General features: G+C 45.8%; 1 protein-coding gene across 1 annotated transcript in view; it reads right to left on the bottom strand.

Moving 5' to 3' along the window:
- The window catches only part of LAMA5 (laminin subunit alpha 5), a 189,477-nt gene that overhangs the window by 76,563 nt on the left and 99,023 nt on the right, over window positions 1-13,891 (bottom strand). The window contains exons 10-21 of the mRNA XM_083744077.1: window positions 13,268-13,402; window positions 12,829-12,891; window positions 12,513-12,653; window positions 11,099-11,236; window positions 10,359-10,493; window positions 9,073-9,207; window positions 5,861-5,998; window positions 4,960-5,012; window positions 3,837-3,936; window positions 2,693-2,745; window positions 1,711-1,816; window positions 453-552 (exon numbers count right to left, since the gene is read on the bottom strand). Of these exons, the coding sequence (XP_083600203.1) occupies window positions 453-552; window positions 1,711-1,816; window positions 2,693-2,745; window positions 3,837-3,936; window positions 4,960-5,012; window positions 5,861-5,998; window positions 9,073-9,207; window positions 10,359-10,493; window positions 11,099-11,236; window positions 12,513-12,653; window positions 12,829-12,891; window positions 13,268-13,402 (1,297 nt within the window). The remainder of the gene's footprint in view (window positions 1-452; window positions 553-1,710; window positions 1,817-2,692; window positions 2,746-3,836; window positions 3,937-4,959; window positions 5,013-5,860; window positions 5,999-9,072; window positions 9,208-10,358; window positions 10,494-11,098; window positions 11,237-12,512; window positions 12,654-12,828; window positions 12,892-13,267; window positions 13,403-13,891) is intronic.

Here is a 13,891-nt window from a genome sequence, read left to right as displayed (position 1 = left end):
TACAGACGCTTCAGGTTACAGACTCCACTAACCCAGAAATAGTACCTCGGGTTAAGAACTTTGCTTCAGGATGAGAACAGAAATTGCGCAGCAGCGGTGAGGCCCCATTAGCTAAAGTGGTGCTTCAGGTTAAGAACAGTTTCAGGTTAAGAACGGACCTCCAGAACGAATTAAGTTCTTAACCCAAGGTGCCACTGTATCATGTTTCCCTTCAGTCAGCTTCCCCCGTGCCCCCACTTAAAAACATGCAGAACCACACACATAGGCGAGGAACCTTTCTGCAGCATCTATGCACATCTCACTTAGTCTGCGCCCCCAAATGACCCATTCTCATTCTCCACCCCACCCACTCAATACACAGAACCCTAGTGTTGGGTTTGAAATCCAAGACGGCAAGGCGGCTAACGCCATAGGTTTGCCCTGCTGCATTGCAGCTGCAGCCAGCCTCTTACTGAGTGCAAGTGGGGCCTTGCGTATTCAGTCTGCAGCGACAGGATCCAGTCTTCTCGTCACACGCCGGTCCGGCTGCCCCACCGATGTCACAGTGGCATCCTGTAGATAGGAAGCACACGTCTTTACATTCTGCAGTTGCTAATGGGCCCCAAATAGCCTGGCACCAGAGGGAGTGACAGTGGCATGGCACACTATTTTTATTCCATTGTATCTGCTTTCGCGTTGGCTTCTGGCCCTGCCTGGATCCGTTTCCACTGCCTCCCTGTTCTATTTCAGAAGCTATGCCTGCTGTTTCCCTACCAGGCAGTCTCCCCATCACCGTTTGCAGACCACTCCCCATAATCCTAACTCATCCAAGGATACAGCCTTGCATAGTTAATAAAAATAGACAGCAATGGATACTCCCGGTCCTTTCAGTGCCATAGATGTATCTGTTTGTATTACTGATGAAGGACAACAACCCAGCCAATTTTAGCACGCTTTGTTCTGTTGTACATCAAGAAGCTGCGCAATCTGTACCCAATACAGTGTCCGGCTTTGATCTAGGCTCAACTTCCATTCTCTTGGTCTAAATATAAAGTACCGTATTTTTCCGTCTATAAGATGCCCCCATGTATAAGACGTCCCCTATTTGGGGGGACTCAGATTTAAGAAAATGGAGGAGATGGCCCCGTGTATAAGATGCCCCCTAATTTTTGACATTATTTTTTAGGGGGGAAACCTAGTCTTATACACGGAAAAATACGGTATATAATAAAATAGGTGCCAGTTTAATCAACCCCCTTAAAAATTGTCAAGATCTTCTTCCCCCACGCCTTTACTTAACTACCTTAACGAGGTCTGAGCAAGGTGTATATGAGGGTTGGAGGTGTATATATGTATCTGTATATAAAATAAGTGCATGACTGACTGTGCACAAATTTGGCAATAATTGGAAAGGAGGGGGAAGCGATTTCCAAGCCAACCCACAAAATGCAAAGCAATACCTGGGAAAAAGGACAACGCAGCATATAGCCAGTCCAAATTTCAAAAGGATGGAGAGAGAAAAATTCACTCTGTCATTATTCCTAATCTAACATAGACCAAGTCTGGAGTAAATTTGTTCTTTCCCTTAATATGCCCCCCCCCCCCCGCATTGGAACCCTGCTTCCCATCTTGACAGGACAACTGTTCCAGCTAATGGGCTCTGTGACTTTTGTCCCCACCCAACAGCTAACAGATAGCAGGGGAAAAAGATACAGGGGAAAAAGAACACACCTTGACAGCCAAAGTAATTTCCGCTCTCCAGGTTGTAGTATCCTTCTTTACAGGTTGAACAGAACTGACCACAGGTATTGGGCTTGCAGAAGCAGTGTCCGTCGCCCTAGGAGACACAGGCCACATGTTAAAACCAGCCTGCTGCAGCTCCCCAAAATTAACCTCCCTGGCCTTAGCTGGCTTTTCTTGTACGGGCAAAGAAAGATGAGGAGTGAAAGAATGAGAAAGGGGACAAAGGCTGCGAACTGCAACAGCAGCTGCTCTGTTTTGCCCTAAGAACAACAACCAGAAACCTCTGCTGTAGCCCTAATGCTCACAGAAATATTAGAAGAACATTGTGTTATTTGCTGAAACCTTATGAAAGCAATAGAAAATAAAAGCAATACCTGTTTTATTGCCCATGCCTTGCATTGGAATAAATCAAGTATAACTCAAGAGGCACCTCAATCACAGAACTCCCACCTTAGAGACAGCTGACACAAAGTTATACGCTTTTTGTGCCAAGTGAGGTGAGGATCAACATATTCACTCAGGCTGTTAGTTAAATCTCTGACGCTGCACTTTGTTTATATCTTTGTGCTCTTGCCTGTTTTGACGGCTTCATTGTTCACTGATTGGTTGTACGATCAGATTGTGTTTTATTAGGACTGTGCCCTGTTTGGGAATTACTTGATAATGAAAAGCAGGCAACAAATTTCTAAATAAATCAGTGTTGTAATAATGCTGTTGCACGGAAAGTAAAATATCTCCAGAATGCTTCTGGTCATCTGGTGTGCATTTGCCAAAATGCACTGGTAAAGAGTCAGGAAGCAGCAGGATTGCTCTGTAGAGCAGGAGTTAAGATGATATTTATAATGGCTTGTTCCACTTGGGATGATATGTTTCAAGGTAAAAAAGGCATCAAGGTGAGTGTTTCTCCTGGCAGGACCTGGGTCCTAACTGGGACCTCAGAGTGGATTTCATCACACGGTGAGAAACTTACTTGCTGGCATTCAGCAACACCTGCAACTGTCCCCATGGTGTCGCACTGGCAGCCTAGGGGAAACAGAAAGGGGTAGTTAGATTACTCCTCAAGTCTATCCAGCAATTAACTTGAAGATAGCTGGATGCCAGCTAATCCTCAGACAGGCAGGCAGAAATGGCAGAAGTCAGTAAGACAGTAAAAGCCCCAAACAGAAGTCACAGTCGTGGTTGTAAACTCTTGATCTGCTATGTAAGGGCAAAGAGGACATTCAGCAAAAACTTGGAATGAGATGGTCTAAACTAATGCTGTGTACTAATCTACCCCAGGACAGTTGGTGGCTCCCCCAAGATATATAGACAGAAAGACAGACAGACAGATAGGTAGATAAACAGTGAGAGAGAAACTGGCAAAAAGAGTGGAGTAAATCAAACTTGATTGCAGAATCTTGTTTGACCTCTGCCAGGCCCCGACCAGCTCAGCCAGCAGCAACCACACTCCTGAATAGAGTTTCGAATAAGGGCAACTTATCCCACCTTAGGGACGCGGGTGGCGCTGTGGGTTAAATCACAGAGCCTAGGACTTGCCAATCAGAAGGTCAGCAGTTCGAATCCCCGTGACAGGGTGAGCTCCCGTTGCTCGGTCCCTGCTCCTGCCCACCTAGCAGTTCGAAAGCACGGCAAAGTGCAAGTAGATAAATAGGTACCTCTCTGGCGGGAAGGTAAACGGCATTTCCATGTGCTGCTCTGGTTCGCCAGAAGTGGCTTAGTCATGCTGGCCACATGACCCAGAAGCTGTATGCCGGCTCCCTCAGCCAATAAAGTGAGATGAGCGCCGCAACCCCAGAGTCAGTCACGACTGGACCTAATGGTCAGGGGTCCCTTTACCTTTACCTTTTATCCCACCTTAATTTAAGATAGCAAAGTTTTGTTGGCTTCCTATACTTGCTCTGCTGATCCTTGTTTCCATTCAGCAGTAAAGGATACCAGAGCACCTCAGCTATTCTGTTTGGCTGTGGCCCATGCCAAAAGGCTTCCCCTGCCCCCATAGTTTTGCCTCCGCAATGTGTTCAGAAAACGGAGAAATGGGAACCCTCTTCTGCTTAAATCACCAGAGCGGCTTAGATGAGAGGCCTCCTGGAAGAATGACATGGGAAGGGTCTTACTCATGCATCCAAATGGGTTATCTGGAGTCAGGTTCCAGTAGAGCGGTTTGCACCTATCGCAAGCTTCACCTTCCACATAGGCTCGACATTCGCAGGACCCCTGAGGAGGAGGGGAAAGGGGGAAGCAGAGAGAGAGAGAAATCTGAAATTGCGTACTAAGAATCAAGACCAGGGGTCAGCAAACTTTTTCAGCTGGGGTGGGCAGGGGCGGACTATATTTTGGAGGGAGGATGAACAAATTCCTATGCCCCACAAATAACCCAGAGACGCGTTTTAAATAAAAGCACACATTCTACTCATGTAAAAACAGGCTGATTCCCGGACCGTCCATGGGCCGGATTTAGAAGGCGATTGGGCCAGATCTGGCCCCCGGACCTTAGCTTGCCTACCCATGATGATGATTAGGAACAGGAAGCTGCCTTCTGTCCATCTAGACCCGTATTGTTTACTCTCTGGCAGTGGCACCATTCAGAGCCTCAGGCAGAGGGTGGAATTCAACATTGTGCTAAGGAGATCATTTCCTTGATCTGCCTGCTTGCTCAAAGGAAGACAAAGAAGAATTTGGATTTGATATCCCGCTTTATCACTACCCAAAGGAGTTTCAAAGTGGCTAACATTCTCCTTTCCCATCCTCCCCCACAACAAACACTGTGAGGTGAGTGGGGCTGAGAGACTTCAGAGAAGTGTGACTAGCCCAAGGTCATCCAGCAGCTGCATGTGGAGGAGCAGGGAAGCGAACCCGGTTCACCAGATTACGAGTCCACTGCTCTTAACCACTACACCACACTGGCTCACATCTCTTCCCCTTGTGCTTGGCTCTGGTGACAGCAAAGCCCTGATGCACTAGAAGGAATCCTTTTACTGGTTTCTGCTTACAGAACCGGGTAGAGGAATCTGGCCCAAAGTTTCTTCACCATCATCTGCTACCTGGTCTTTCAATCAGAGACACCAGAGATTGAACCTCGAACCTTCTGCATGCAAAGCATCTACTCTTTTGGATGATACAGAGATGCCAGTTTTCATGACGCTCAATGAGGTGTATAATAAATTTTAAAAATTCAACATGATGCGTAAAAATAATAATAATCAAAACTAAGATCCAACAGAAACAGGAAGCACTCACCCCTGGCAGGGAAGGGTCTGCATTTGCAAGCCCTGCAGGATTACAAGAGCCCACTGAAACAGAGAGAGAAAAACAACCACACACACAGATAAGAGCCGGCACTCATATAACAAATGGAATCAGCTAAGTGGGGAAAGATTAGATGCAGTTTAGTCACTATTAATACTTTATACGTGGATTTTCTATCATGTTTTTGTTTTTAGAGTTTACTTGTATTGAGTGTTCCTTATGTTTAAGAGAATATTTTTTTGTTTTCCTGTTAGTTATACTGCTTTAAATTTGGGTTTTCTTTAAATTTTATATTCAATTTTCATTTGTTTTATTCTAATATTTTCCAATGTTCTGTTTGATGTTTTTAAAACAGGGTGTTAAACCACCTAGGAAATGGGGTGTTTTTTTTTGGAAATGTTAAGCAGTATATAAATGAATTCAATATAAAATAGGATAAAGCAAAACAGAGTTTTCCTGGATGATACTTTAACTGTATTGTGGATCTGGTGGGGCAGTTACTGGGTTGTGATTGGCACTGAGCAAAAGAAAAAATAGTATCAGAGCTCAGGAAAAACTACTCCAAAGCAGCACTTAACAAAGTGAAAAGCACGGGGGAAACTTCCTGTTTTGTTTGTACACTGATGGAAACCAGTGAAAAATTATTACAAAAAAAGTGAAAAGCAAATTGATCTGCCAAGTGAGGTTAGCAGATGAGCTCTGCATTAAAATCTGTTAATTTTAGCAATTTTTGGTTTCCACACTACTCACGTCTATTTACTTTTTTGTTTTTAATCAAGCAGTGCTGATGTTGCCTGGAGCTTTGGGTACTGAGGATGAGCTACATTCACATCAAGATTTCATGCTTGTGTGACACAGAAAGCTGCACGGCAAGTGGAATAGGCGGAGCTACCTTCACACTGCGGGAAACCATAAGCCCCAGGAATGCAGGTATCACAGCGCAGCCCCATTACTCTCTGCCGACAACTGCACTGTCCTGTCTCCTGATCACAGGTGCCATAGAGAGAGCCTTCTGGGGAACAGTGGCAAGCTGAGGAGAATGCAAAAAAAGACAGGCCAGAAAGTGTTAGGACTCGCAGTAAGACTTTTAAAGTAAGGACCCCTGTCACCCATAGTTGGCGGCACCATCATAAAATGGCACAAAAACGGGAGAGAAAACAACTGTTTTTTCTTAAGAACTGTCCATTTTTTATATAGGTGCCTGCAGTGCTCCCCCAGAAGGTGCTCAAAGGAATGCAGTACCAGCACCTCTTTTTGTTGTTGCCGTTAATATTAATGTTAATAATAATAAATTTTATTTATACCCCACCCTCCCTGGTCTCAGGGCAGCTAACACCAGTAAAATTACAATAAAAATGTAATAGGAAAGTGGGGGGGGAGAACCAATTTGAAATACAGGTTAAAATACAATTTAAAATACAGCCTCATTTTAAAAGTAGCCCATAGATCAAGACCATAAGGGGAGGGAAACATAAGGGTCAGACTGAGTCCAAACCAAAGGCCAGGCGGGACAGCTCTGTCTTGCAGGCCCTGCGGAAAGATGTCAAGTCCCGCAGGGCCCTAGTCTCTTGTGAGAGAGCATTCCACCAAGTCGGGGCCAGTACTGAAAAGGCCCTGGCCCTAGTTGAGACCAATCTAACCAGCTTGCCACCTGGGACCTCCAAAATGTTGTCATTTGCGGACCTTAAGGTCCTCCGTGGGGCATACCAAGAAAGACGGTCCCGTAGGTACGTGGGTCCTAGGCCGCAGAGGGCTTTAAAGGTCAAAACCAGCACCTTAAAAAGTGTGCCACTTACTATAACAACTTCATGGTGAGTACTGGCACCTCTTTTTCTAGGAAAAAAAAGCACCGGGTGGCCGACACATTTCTGGAAAGGATTAGTTCCTAATTCAGAAATGGATGTCAATAATGACTTCTTTGCTCAGGGGCTGTTTGGCTTAAGAAGCTCTTAAGTGGGGGGGGGGGGAGACCTTAAATGCACGTCTCCCACCCCCTTCTTGGTGGATATTTTCTCTCTTTTTTATGGCGATCCAAGGTGCCTCTTCCCTTTGTTTCCACCATCATGAAAAAGGCACTCTCCTGTTTTATCATGCACAAGGGAAAGTCTATTCTAACATGGTGCGTACTGTAACTCATGTGCACATTATCTAAAAACAGCACCTGCTGTGCACAGTACTTTCTTCGTTCCAAAGCATTGCTTTACACCCTTGGGAAAAGCGTATAGATAAATGAACTCAACATTTATGCATTTTTGCAACTCCAGTTGTATACACCACGCAACCCAAGAGCAGCTCATGTCCTCTAGGTTGGACCAAATGTTTTGGGGTTGTTGCTGTTGTTTAACAAAAGACAGCAGCCTGGACTCTTCTCCTTTCTAAGCAAACCCTTAGTCAAATACGGGAAACTCAGGACCAGGAGGCAAATGCAGCCCCCTCCAGGCTTCTCCGTTTGGCCCTGAGTAATCTCCCTAGATCACACTCCTCATCAACCCTGCTTTGTACCCTCCTTGAGTGTTTCTGCCTGGCTGGAATGTGTCCTTGAACTCTAATGATGCTTCTTATTTGCCTGTATGAGAGACAGAGAGGGATGTGTGTAAGTGAAGCAACTATCCTGCCGCACAAAGGTATAAAGGTAAAGGTAAAGGGACCCCTGACCATCAGGTCCAGTTGTAACTGACTCTGGGGTTGTGGCGCTCATCTCGCTTTATTGGCCGAGGGAGCCGGCGTACAGCGTCCAGATCATGTGGCCGGCATGACTAAGCCACTTCTGGCGAACCAGAGCAGCGCACGGAAACGCCGTTTACCTTCCCGCCGGAGCGGTACCTATTTATCTACTTGCACTTTGATGTGCTTTCAAACTGCTAGGTTGGCAGGAGCAGGGACCGAGCAATGGGAGCTCACCCCGTCGCAGGAATTTGAACCACCGACCTTCTGATCAGCAAGTCCTAGGCTCTGTGGTTTAACCCACAGTGCCACCCACATCCTGTAGGACAAAGGTATAACTCGCATCTAATATTCTGCTCACTTTTGCCTCTAGCCTCGCACACCATTGGCATGTGGCCCTTGGAAGGTTGCATAAAAGGGAATGAGGCCCTTGGGATTAGAAAGGTTCCCTCCCCCTTGCCTTGAGTGAATGAAACTCTAAAATGGTCATGCAATTTTTATTTTTTTTTACATTTAACACCTAAATAACTTGTTTGATTCTTTTATTATATGAAGGCAATTTATGGCCTTTAAGACTTTGCACTGCATCGTGCCTATGTTCCTCTCTCAATACTTGTTTCTATTGCACCATGCATTTTTAGGTGCTAATAAATGAGGAACAAAATAAATGAATGACCTTATTCCACCAGGTCAGCGAGATCTAAGCTTCCAGCTTCTTCAAAAACACACTGCCAATATCAGCACTGGAAGCTAATGCCAAGCCAGTTGGCCAGAGATCACATTTTCCACATTTAGCAGAGGAAGAGAATATAAAAAGTGTTAGAAGCTATCAGCTGCGTGACTCAGGGACAGTGCATCCTACAGCAATTCTTTGATAACGAGCGATGAAATCTAACCAGAAACCACATGTGCATATTTGCATTGTATGCCATCTTGAATGGAATGAGGATGGCTAATAATGCATGGAGAATAGCATCCTAATCCTATGACCTTTCCAGCCGTTTACCTGTGTAACCTCTCTACTCCTTTTTTCACATCATTTTCAAAGAAGCAAACACAAAAAATTCATGTAATAAAGCATGCATACTCCTGCAACGTGAACCAAATCATAAAAGGGATTGAAGAAGAGTTTGGATTTGATATCCCGCTTTATCACTACCCGAAGGAGTCTCAAAGCGGCTAACATTCTCCTTTCCCTTCCTCCCCCACAACAAACACTCTGTGAGGTGAGTGGGGCTGAGAGACTTCAGAGACGTGTGACTGGCCCAAGGTCACCCAGCAGCTGCATGTGGAGGAGCAGGGACGCGAACCCAGTTCACCAGATTACGATTCCACTGCTCTTAACCACTACACCACACGGGCCCATGTGAACACAAAGAACACCACAAAGACCCATGTGAACACAAAGAACTGCAGAGTTGGTATAGCAACATGACTCACCTGTACAGGTAGGGTACCCAAAAAAGCCTGGGGCACACTGGTTGCATGTATGGCCTACATAATTTGAGTGGCAATGGCACTGACCAACAGGGCTGCAGTCGTTGTCCAGAGCACCCCGGGGGTCACAGGAACAAGCTGTGGGGGATGGGAGGAAAGCACACAAAGAGGTTGTAGAAGTCAATAAGCGAGGGCACCAACATGCTTTTCACACGCTTGGAAAAATTGATTATTTTGTCTGCTTGTAAAATTATTTCATTCCAAACCAAATGCCACAGTCTCTTAACAGGCAGCTGAACTTTCCCTCCCGAGACAAGCTATCGTTCCTTGTAGAAGGAACCCTTGGCCCTCCAGATGTTGCTGAACCACAGCTTGGTTGGAAGAGCATGAGACTCTTAATCTCACGGTCGTGAGTTCAAGCTCCACGTTGAGGGAAAGATTCCTGCTTTGCTGGGGTTTGGACTAGATGACCCTCATGGTCCCTTCCATGAGTCTATTCTATACTCTTAATGCCCAGCAGACCCAGCAAGCAGGATCAAGGACCTGGGATGATGTAAGCTGTCATTCAACAAGACCTGGAGGGGTGAAGGTTCCTCACACTGTTCAAGAGCAAGCAGGTTCCAGTAGCCATGTCCATACACACAGCTGACTAGCATTTATGAGCCTTTGTACCTATTGGGTGGCAGGGCCATGTGATAGCTGGCATTAAGTCACATAAATACTTTTAGGGGGCTTTAATGTGTCCGGATACCTTCTCCCCCATTTTAAATTACAGGCAATGTGCAGGTACGAGTTCCTCAAATACTCCTTGGTAACATTCCTGTTTCTGAAGAGAACACCGATACTACTGAATCAGAAAGGATGGCAAGGTATACATAATCTGAAAAGCACAGGAGTCAGAAAGACAAAAGGAAGGATCACAAGGAAAAGAGGGCAGATCTTAAGTTGGAAAATACAAGGGAGAGCTGTGTTCTGCTCCGAACAAAGGCAGGAAGTGAACTCAGACGTCAACAGGAAGGGAAAGCCTAAAGTGTCCTTTGAAGTCACAGTTCTCTGCCTTTGAGCAATAGAGGAAACTAGCTCCACTTGGAGGTATCTAATGCGCATGGGGGGGAGGGGGAATACCCCGGGTTTTAGCAGATGCATTGCACCCATTTCTGAGATTTTCTTCACAACTACAGCGGCAGATAACACCCTTGCCTTGGGTCTCGATTTGAAAGAAGAGAGACTTCTTTCTTTTGTGTCAATTAATTACAGAATCTGCCTCTTCCCTGCTAGCCTTTTCATACCTTGGCAGTGAGGGTATGAGTGATATCCAACGCTGCACTGGTCACAGTGAGGCCCAACATATTCAGGCCTGCAGAAGCACCTTCCAGAGGCATCACAGCCTTCTGGCAATGTCCCAACAGCACTGCAGCCACAAACTGCAACGAAAATAATATCCAGGGTTCAGAACTTTGGGGTCTCAAATAGAGAACTTGAGCATCACTGCAAAGGTTAAGTATGGGCCAAGCAGACCAACAGGATAGGTGTTTGGGAGCACACAAGGGACAAAACAATGCCAGGTCTAATGAAATCGGGATCTGCATCCACCAACTCATACTCAAGAATCTATATTGCATTTAAAAAATAAAGACAAATTTTGTACTAAGGAAATGAAGATCTTGTCGTCCTATTGGCATTAGACAATGAAAAATATTTTCATATAATTACTTGGCTTAGCAGAATTTGTTCTGCTTCCAGTTTTGTGTTTTTCAAATAATGTTCAGCTTTTTGACTAATACTGGTATAGTGGCAGAGGAAGGGGGAAGGAACAAACCCAAACAGGATTCCAGTGGAAGGATGAGGAAGGGCGCAAGTACAGCCACTGAGCATGAGAGAGACTTCACTGTACACTGCCTGCACATACTCAAATGCCCCTGTGCAACCAGTAGGAACTCGTGAGAACTGAGAAAGATGCAGGCGTTTGCAGAACATACACTTGCCAAAGCCCACAGTGATTAATGTGGTGATGTGTCTGAAAACTCACGCTGGCACAGTGGGTAGTTGAAGTAGCCAGGGGCACACTGATCGCACGTGTAGCCTTCAAATCCAGCTCGACAAAGACACTGCCCAGTCTCACTGTCACATGTGCCATCATAGTAGCCAGGGCCAGAGCACTGACATGCTGTGGGAGCAAAACACAAACAAACGGTTATTTGGGTGCACTTCGAAATAAAACAGCTACTAGTAGACATATCTGATTCCAAGTTTTTCTTCACATTCTAAGGGACAAAACTTGAGATTTCACTTCTGGTACTCAAAATGAATTCCTAGGCTAAGGGGTACCCTGCTCTGCGAATTCTAAATTGTGGATTATAGTTGCCAATTGAAATAAAAAGCCTTTAGTATCTTGTCCATTTATTTTAAAGGGCCTGCTCTGAGTATGACTTAGCTGGATATTGCCCACAATGTATTTTGCATAAGGCTCTGATCGGTAGACCCTGGGGTTCTAGTGAAAAACAAAGTAGATCTCAGACACGGGTGGCGCTGTGGGTTAAGCCACAGAGCCTAGGACTTGCCGATCAGAAGGTCGGTGGTTCGAATCCCCGCAATGGGGTGAGCTCCCGTTACTCGGTCCCTGCTCCTGCCAAGCTAGCAGTTCGAAAGCACATCAAAGTGCAAGTAGATAAATAGGTACCACTCCGGCGGGAAGGTAAACGGCATTTCTGTGCGCTGCTCTGGTTCACCAGAAGTGGCTTAGTCATGCTGGCCACATGACCCGGAAGCTGTACGCCGGCTCCCTCGGCCAATAAAGCAAGATGAGCACCGCAACCCCAGTCGGTCATGACTGGACTTAAATGGTCAGGGGTCCCTTTACCTTTACTGATCGGTAGACCCTGTGGTTCTGGTGAAAAACGAAGTAGATCTCAGATAGGAGGGCCAACCTGAATAAAATATTGCGAGGGCCCAAGTAAGCCCCGTCCCACATAATCAATCACATGATGTGGCACACACACACCATTTGCATAGGAATGTCCATCAACTGGGGGGAGGGTCGTCCCGCTCCCTCAAATATTACATTGTGGAGGCTGAAGCCCCCAAGAGTTGGCTCCTATGATATCAGAAGCCTGCCCAACCCTCCTTTAGACTATACATTCCTTGGAGACAAAGGGTTGTAACTTTGGCTTATGAAAGTGGTGGCCAAACTCAGCCCTCCAGAAGTTTGGGGACTACAATTCCCATCATCCCTGATCCTGTTAGCTCAGGATGATGGGAGTTGTAGTCTCAAAACAGCTGGAGGGCGGAGTTTGGCCACCACTGGCTTATGAAAAGCTCTGCAAACTGAAAGCTCTGTTGCAACCACAGCACCACAACGACAAAAGCAAGCCTACTCTCTCAACTCTCAAAACCAGGAGGGCTGCCTATGAGTTCAGCAGAACCCACTGGCTTCGTTTACTCACGTTGGCAACCTGGTCCATAGTACCCAGGCACACACTGGTCACACTGAGTCCCTTGGAAGTTGGGTTTGCACAAACACAACCCCGTTTGAGCATCTTTCCGGCAGGCATTTCCTCTTGTCCCGGCAACATTGCAGTCACAGTCTGGAAAGTGGCAAGAGGGAAGAAAAATGGATTAAGTTAAATGTGTGCATGGTACACCAGGACTCCCATTTGCCAACAAGTTACTGCTGCAATGATCTTAAGGGACGAACCATAGTAAAAGGAGGCATAGTAATTTCTTAAAAGTAGGGATGGGGGGACAAGAAGACGAGCTTACTTATTATCTGCCCAGCTGGGAGGACCTGCTCTCCAGTGTCATTGTATGAGTAAACTGGTTCAGCTAAATGAAGGGAAAGACAATGGAAATGTTAGTTCCATGCTCAAGAAAAGTAACAAATTCATCACTATGCATTAGTCTAAAATAAATCCAGTCCTCTGTAAATAAGCCCTTCTAGGTTCCAAAATATTAAATTATGCGCTCTATAGCTCTCTAAGTCACACACACCACCACCAATCCCATGAATAGGTTTAGCAAGACACTGTAAGAAGTGGATTTTTGGAAGCCAGAGGCCAAGGCTGCTGTGTAGTAATCCAAAAAAGAGAGCCTGAAACAGGCTCCATCACAAACATGGCAATGACCAGAATGTTGGCATCTGGAAACTCACAGCGCTTAGCTTATTCTGAAAGGCCTCATGGGCTGTGAGAGCAATACGTACGATAACAGTGCGGGAACTCCACGTAGCCATCTGCACATGAGTCGCAATGCTCCCCTGTGTAATTCGGCTTGCAGTAACAGCGGCCAGTGAGGTCCTCACAGGTGCCATCTGTGAAGTCTGAGTCGCAATTGCAACCTAGAAGGGAAGAAATTACAATGAACCCCCTCTGCCACTTCAAACCAGAGGCAGAGAGTACACATTGGTCCATGCAGGCCACAACGGGGCTGCTCTTTGACAGGGTGACCCATATCTACTATGGGCTAAGGTGAAGAAGAAGAGGAGGAAGAAGAATTTATTATTTATACCTCGCCCATCTGGTGTATGATATCCTGATTCTTCCTAAAGCACAAAGATTTCTTGCCCGTTCTCCTGCATTGCCTAAAACATACTCTGGTCACACCACAATATCAGCAGATGTGTCTCAATACAGCTTCTGAAAAATCCTAATCCCATCACCACCACTATTTGGCATGAAATAATCAACCCCAGCAATTAAGAATACAATCCAGAAACTATGGGCAAGGTAAGAACATAAGAAGAGCTTGTTACCTTGGCACTGTGTGATTGAAGCTTAAGACATGGAGATTTAGAGAACTGCTTCAGAGCACATAAGACATAGCAGAA

Source organism: Podarcis gaigeae (assembly GCF_964106915.1).
Source record: "Podarcis gaigeae genome assembly, chromosome: 6".
NCBI lineage: Eukaryota > Metazoa > Chordata > Lepidosauria > Squamata > Lacertidae > Podarcis > Podarcis gaigeae.
This window is presented reverse-complemented; position numbering and strand designations above follow the sequence as displayed.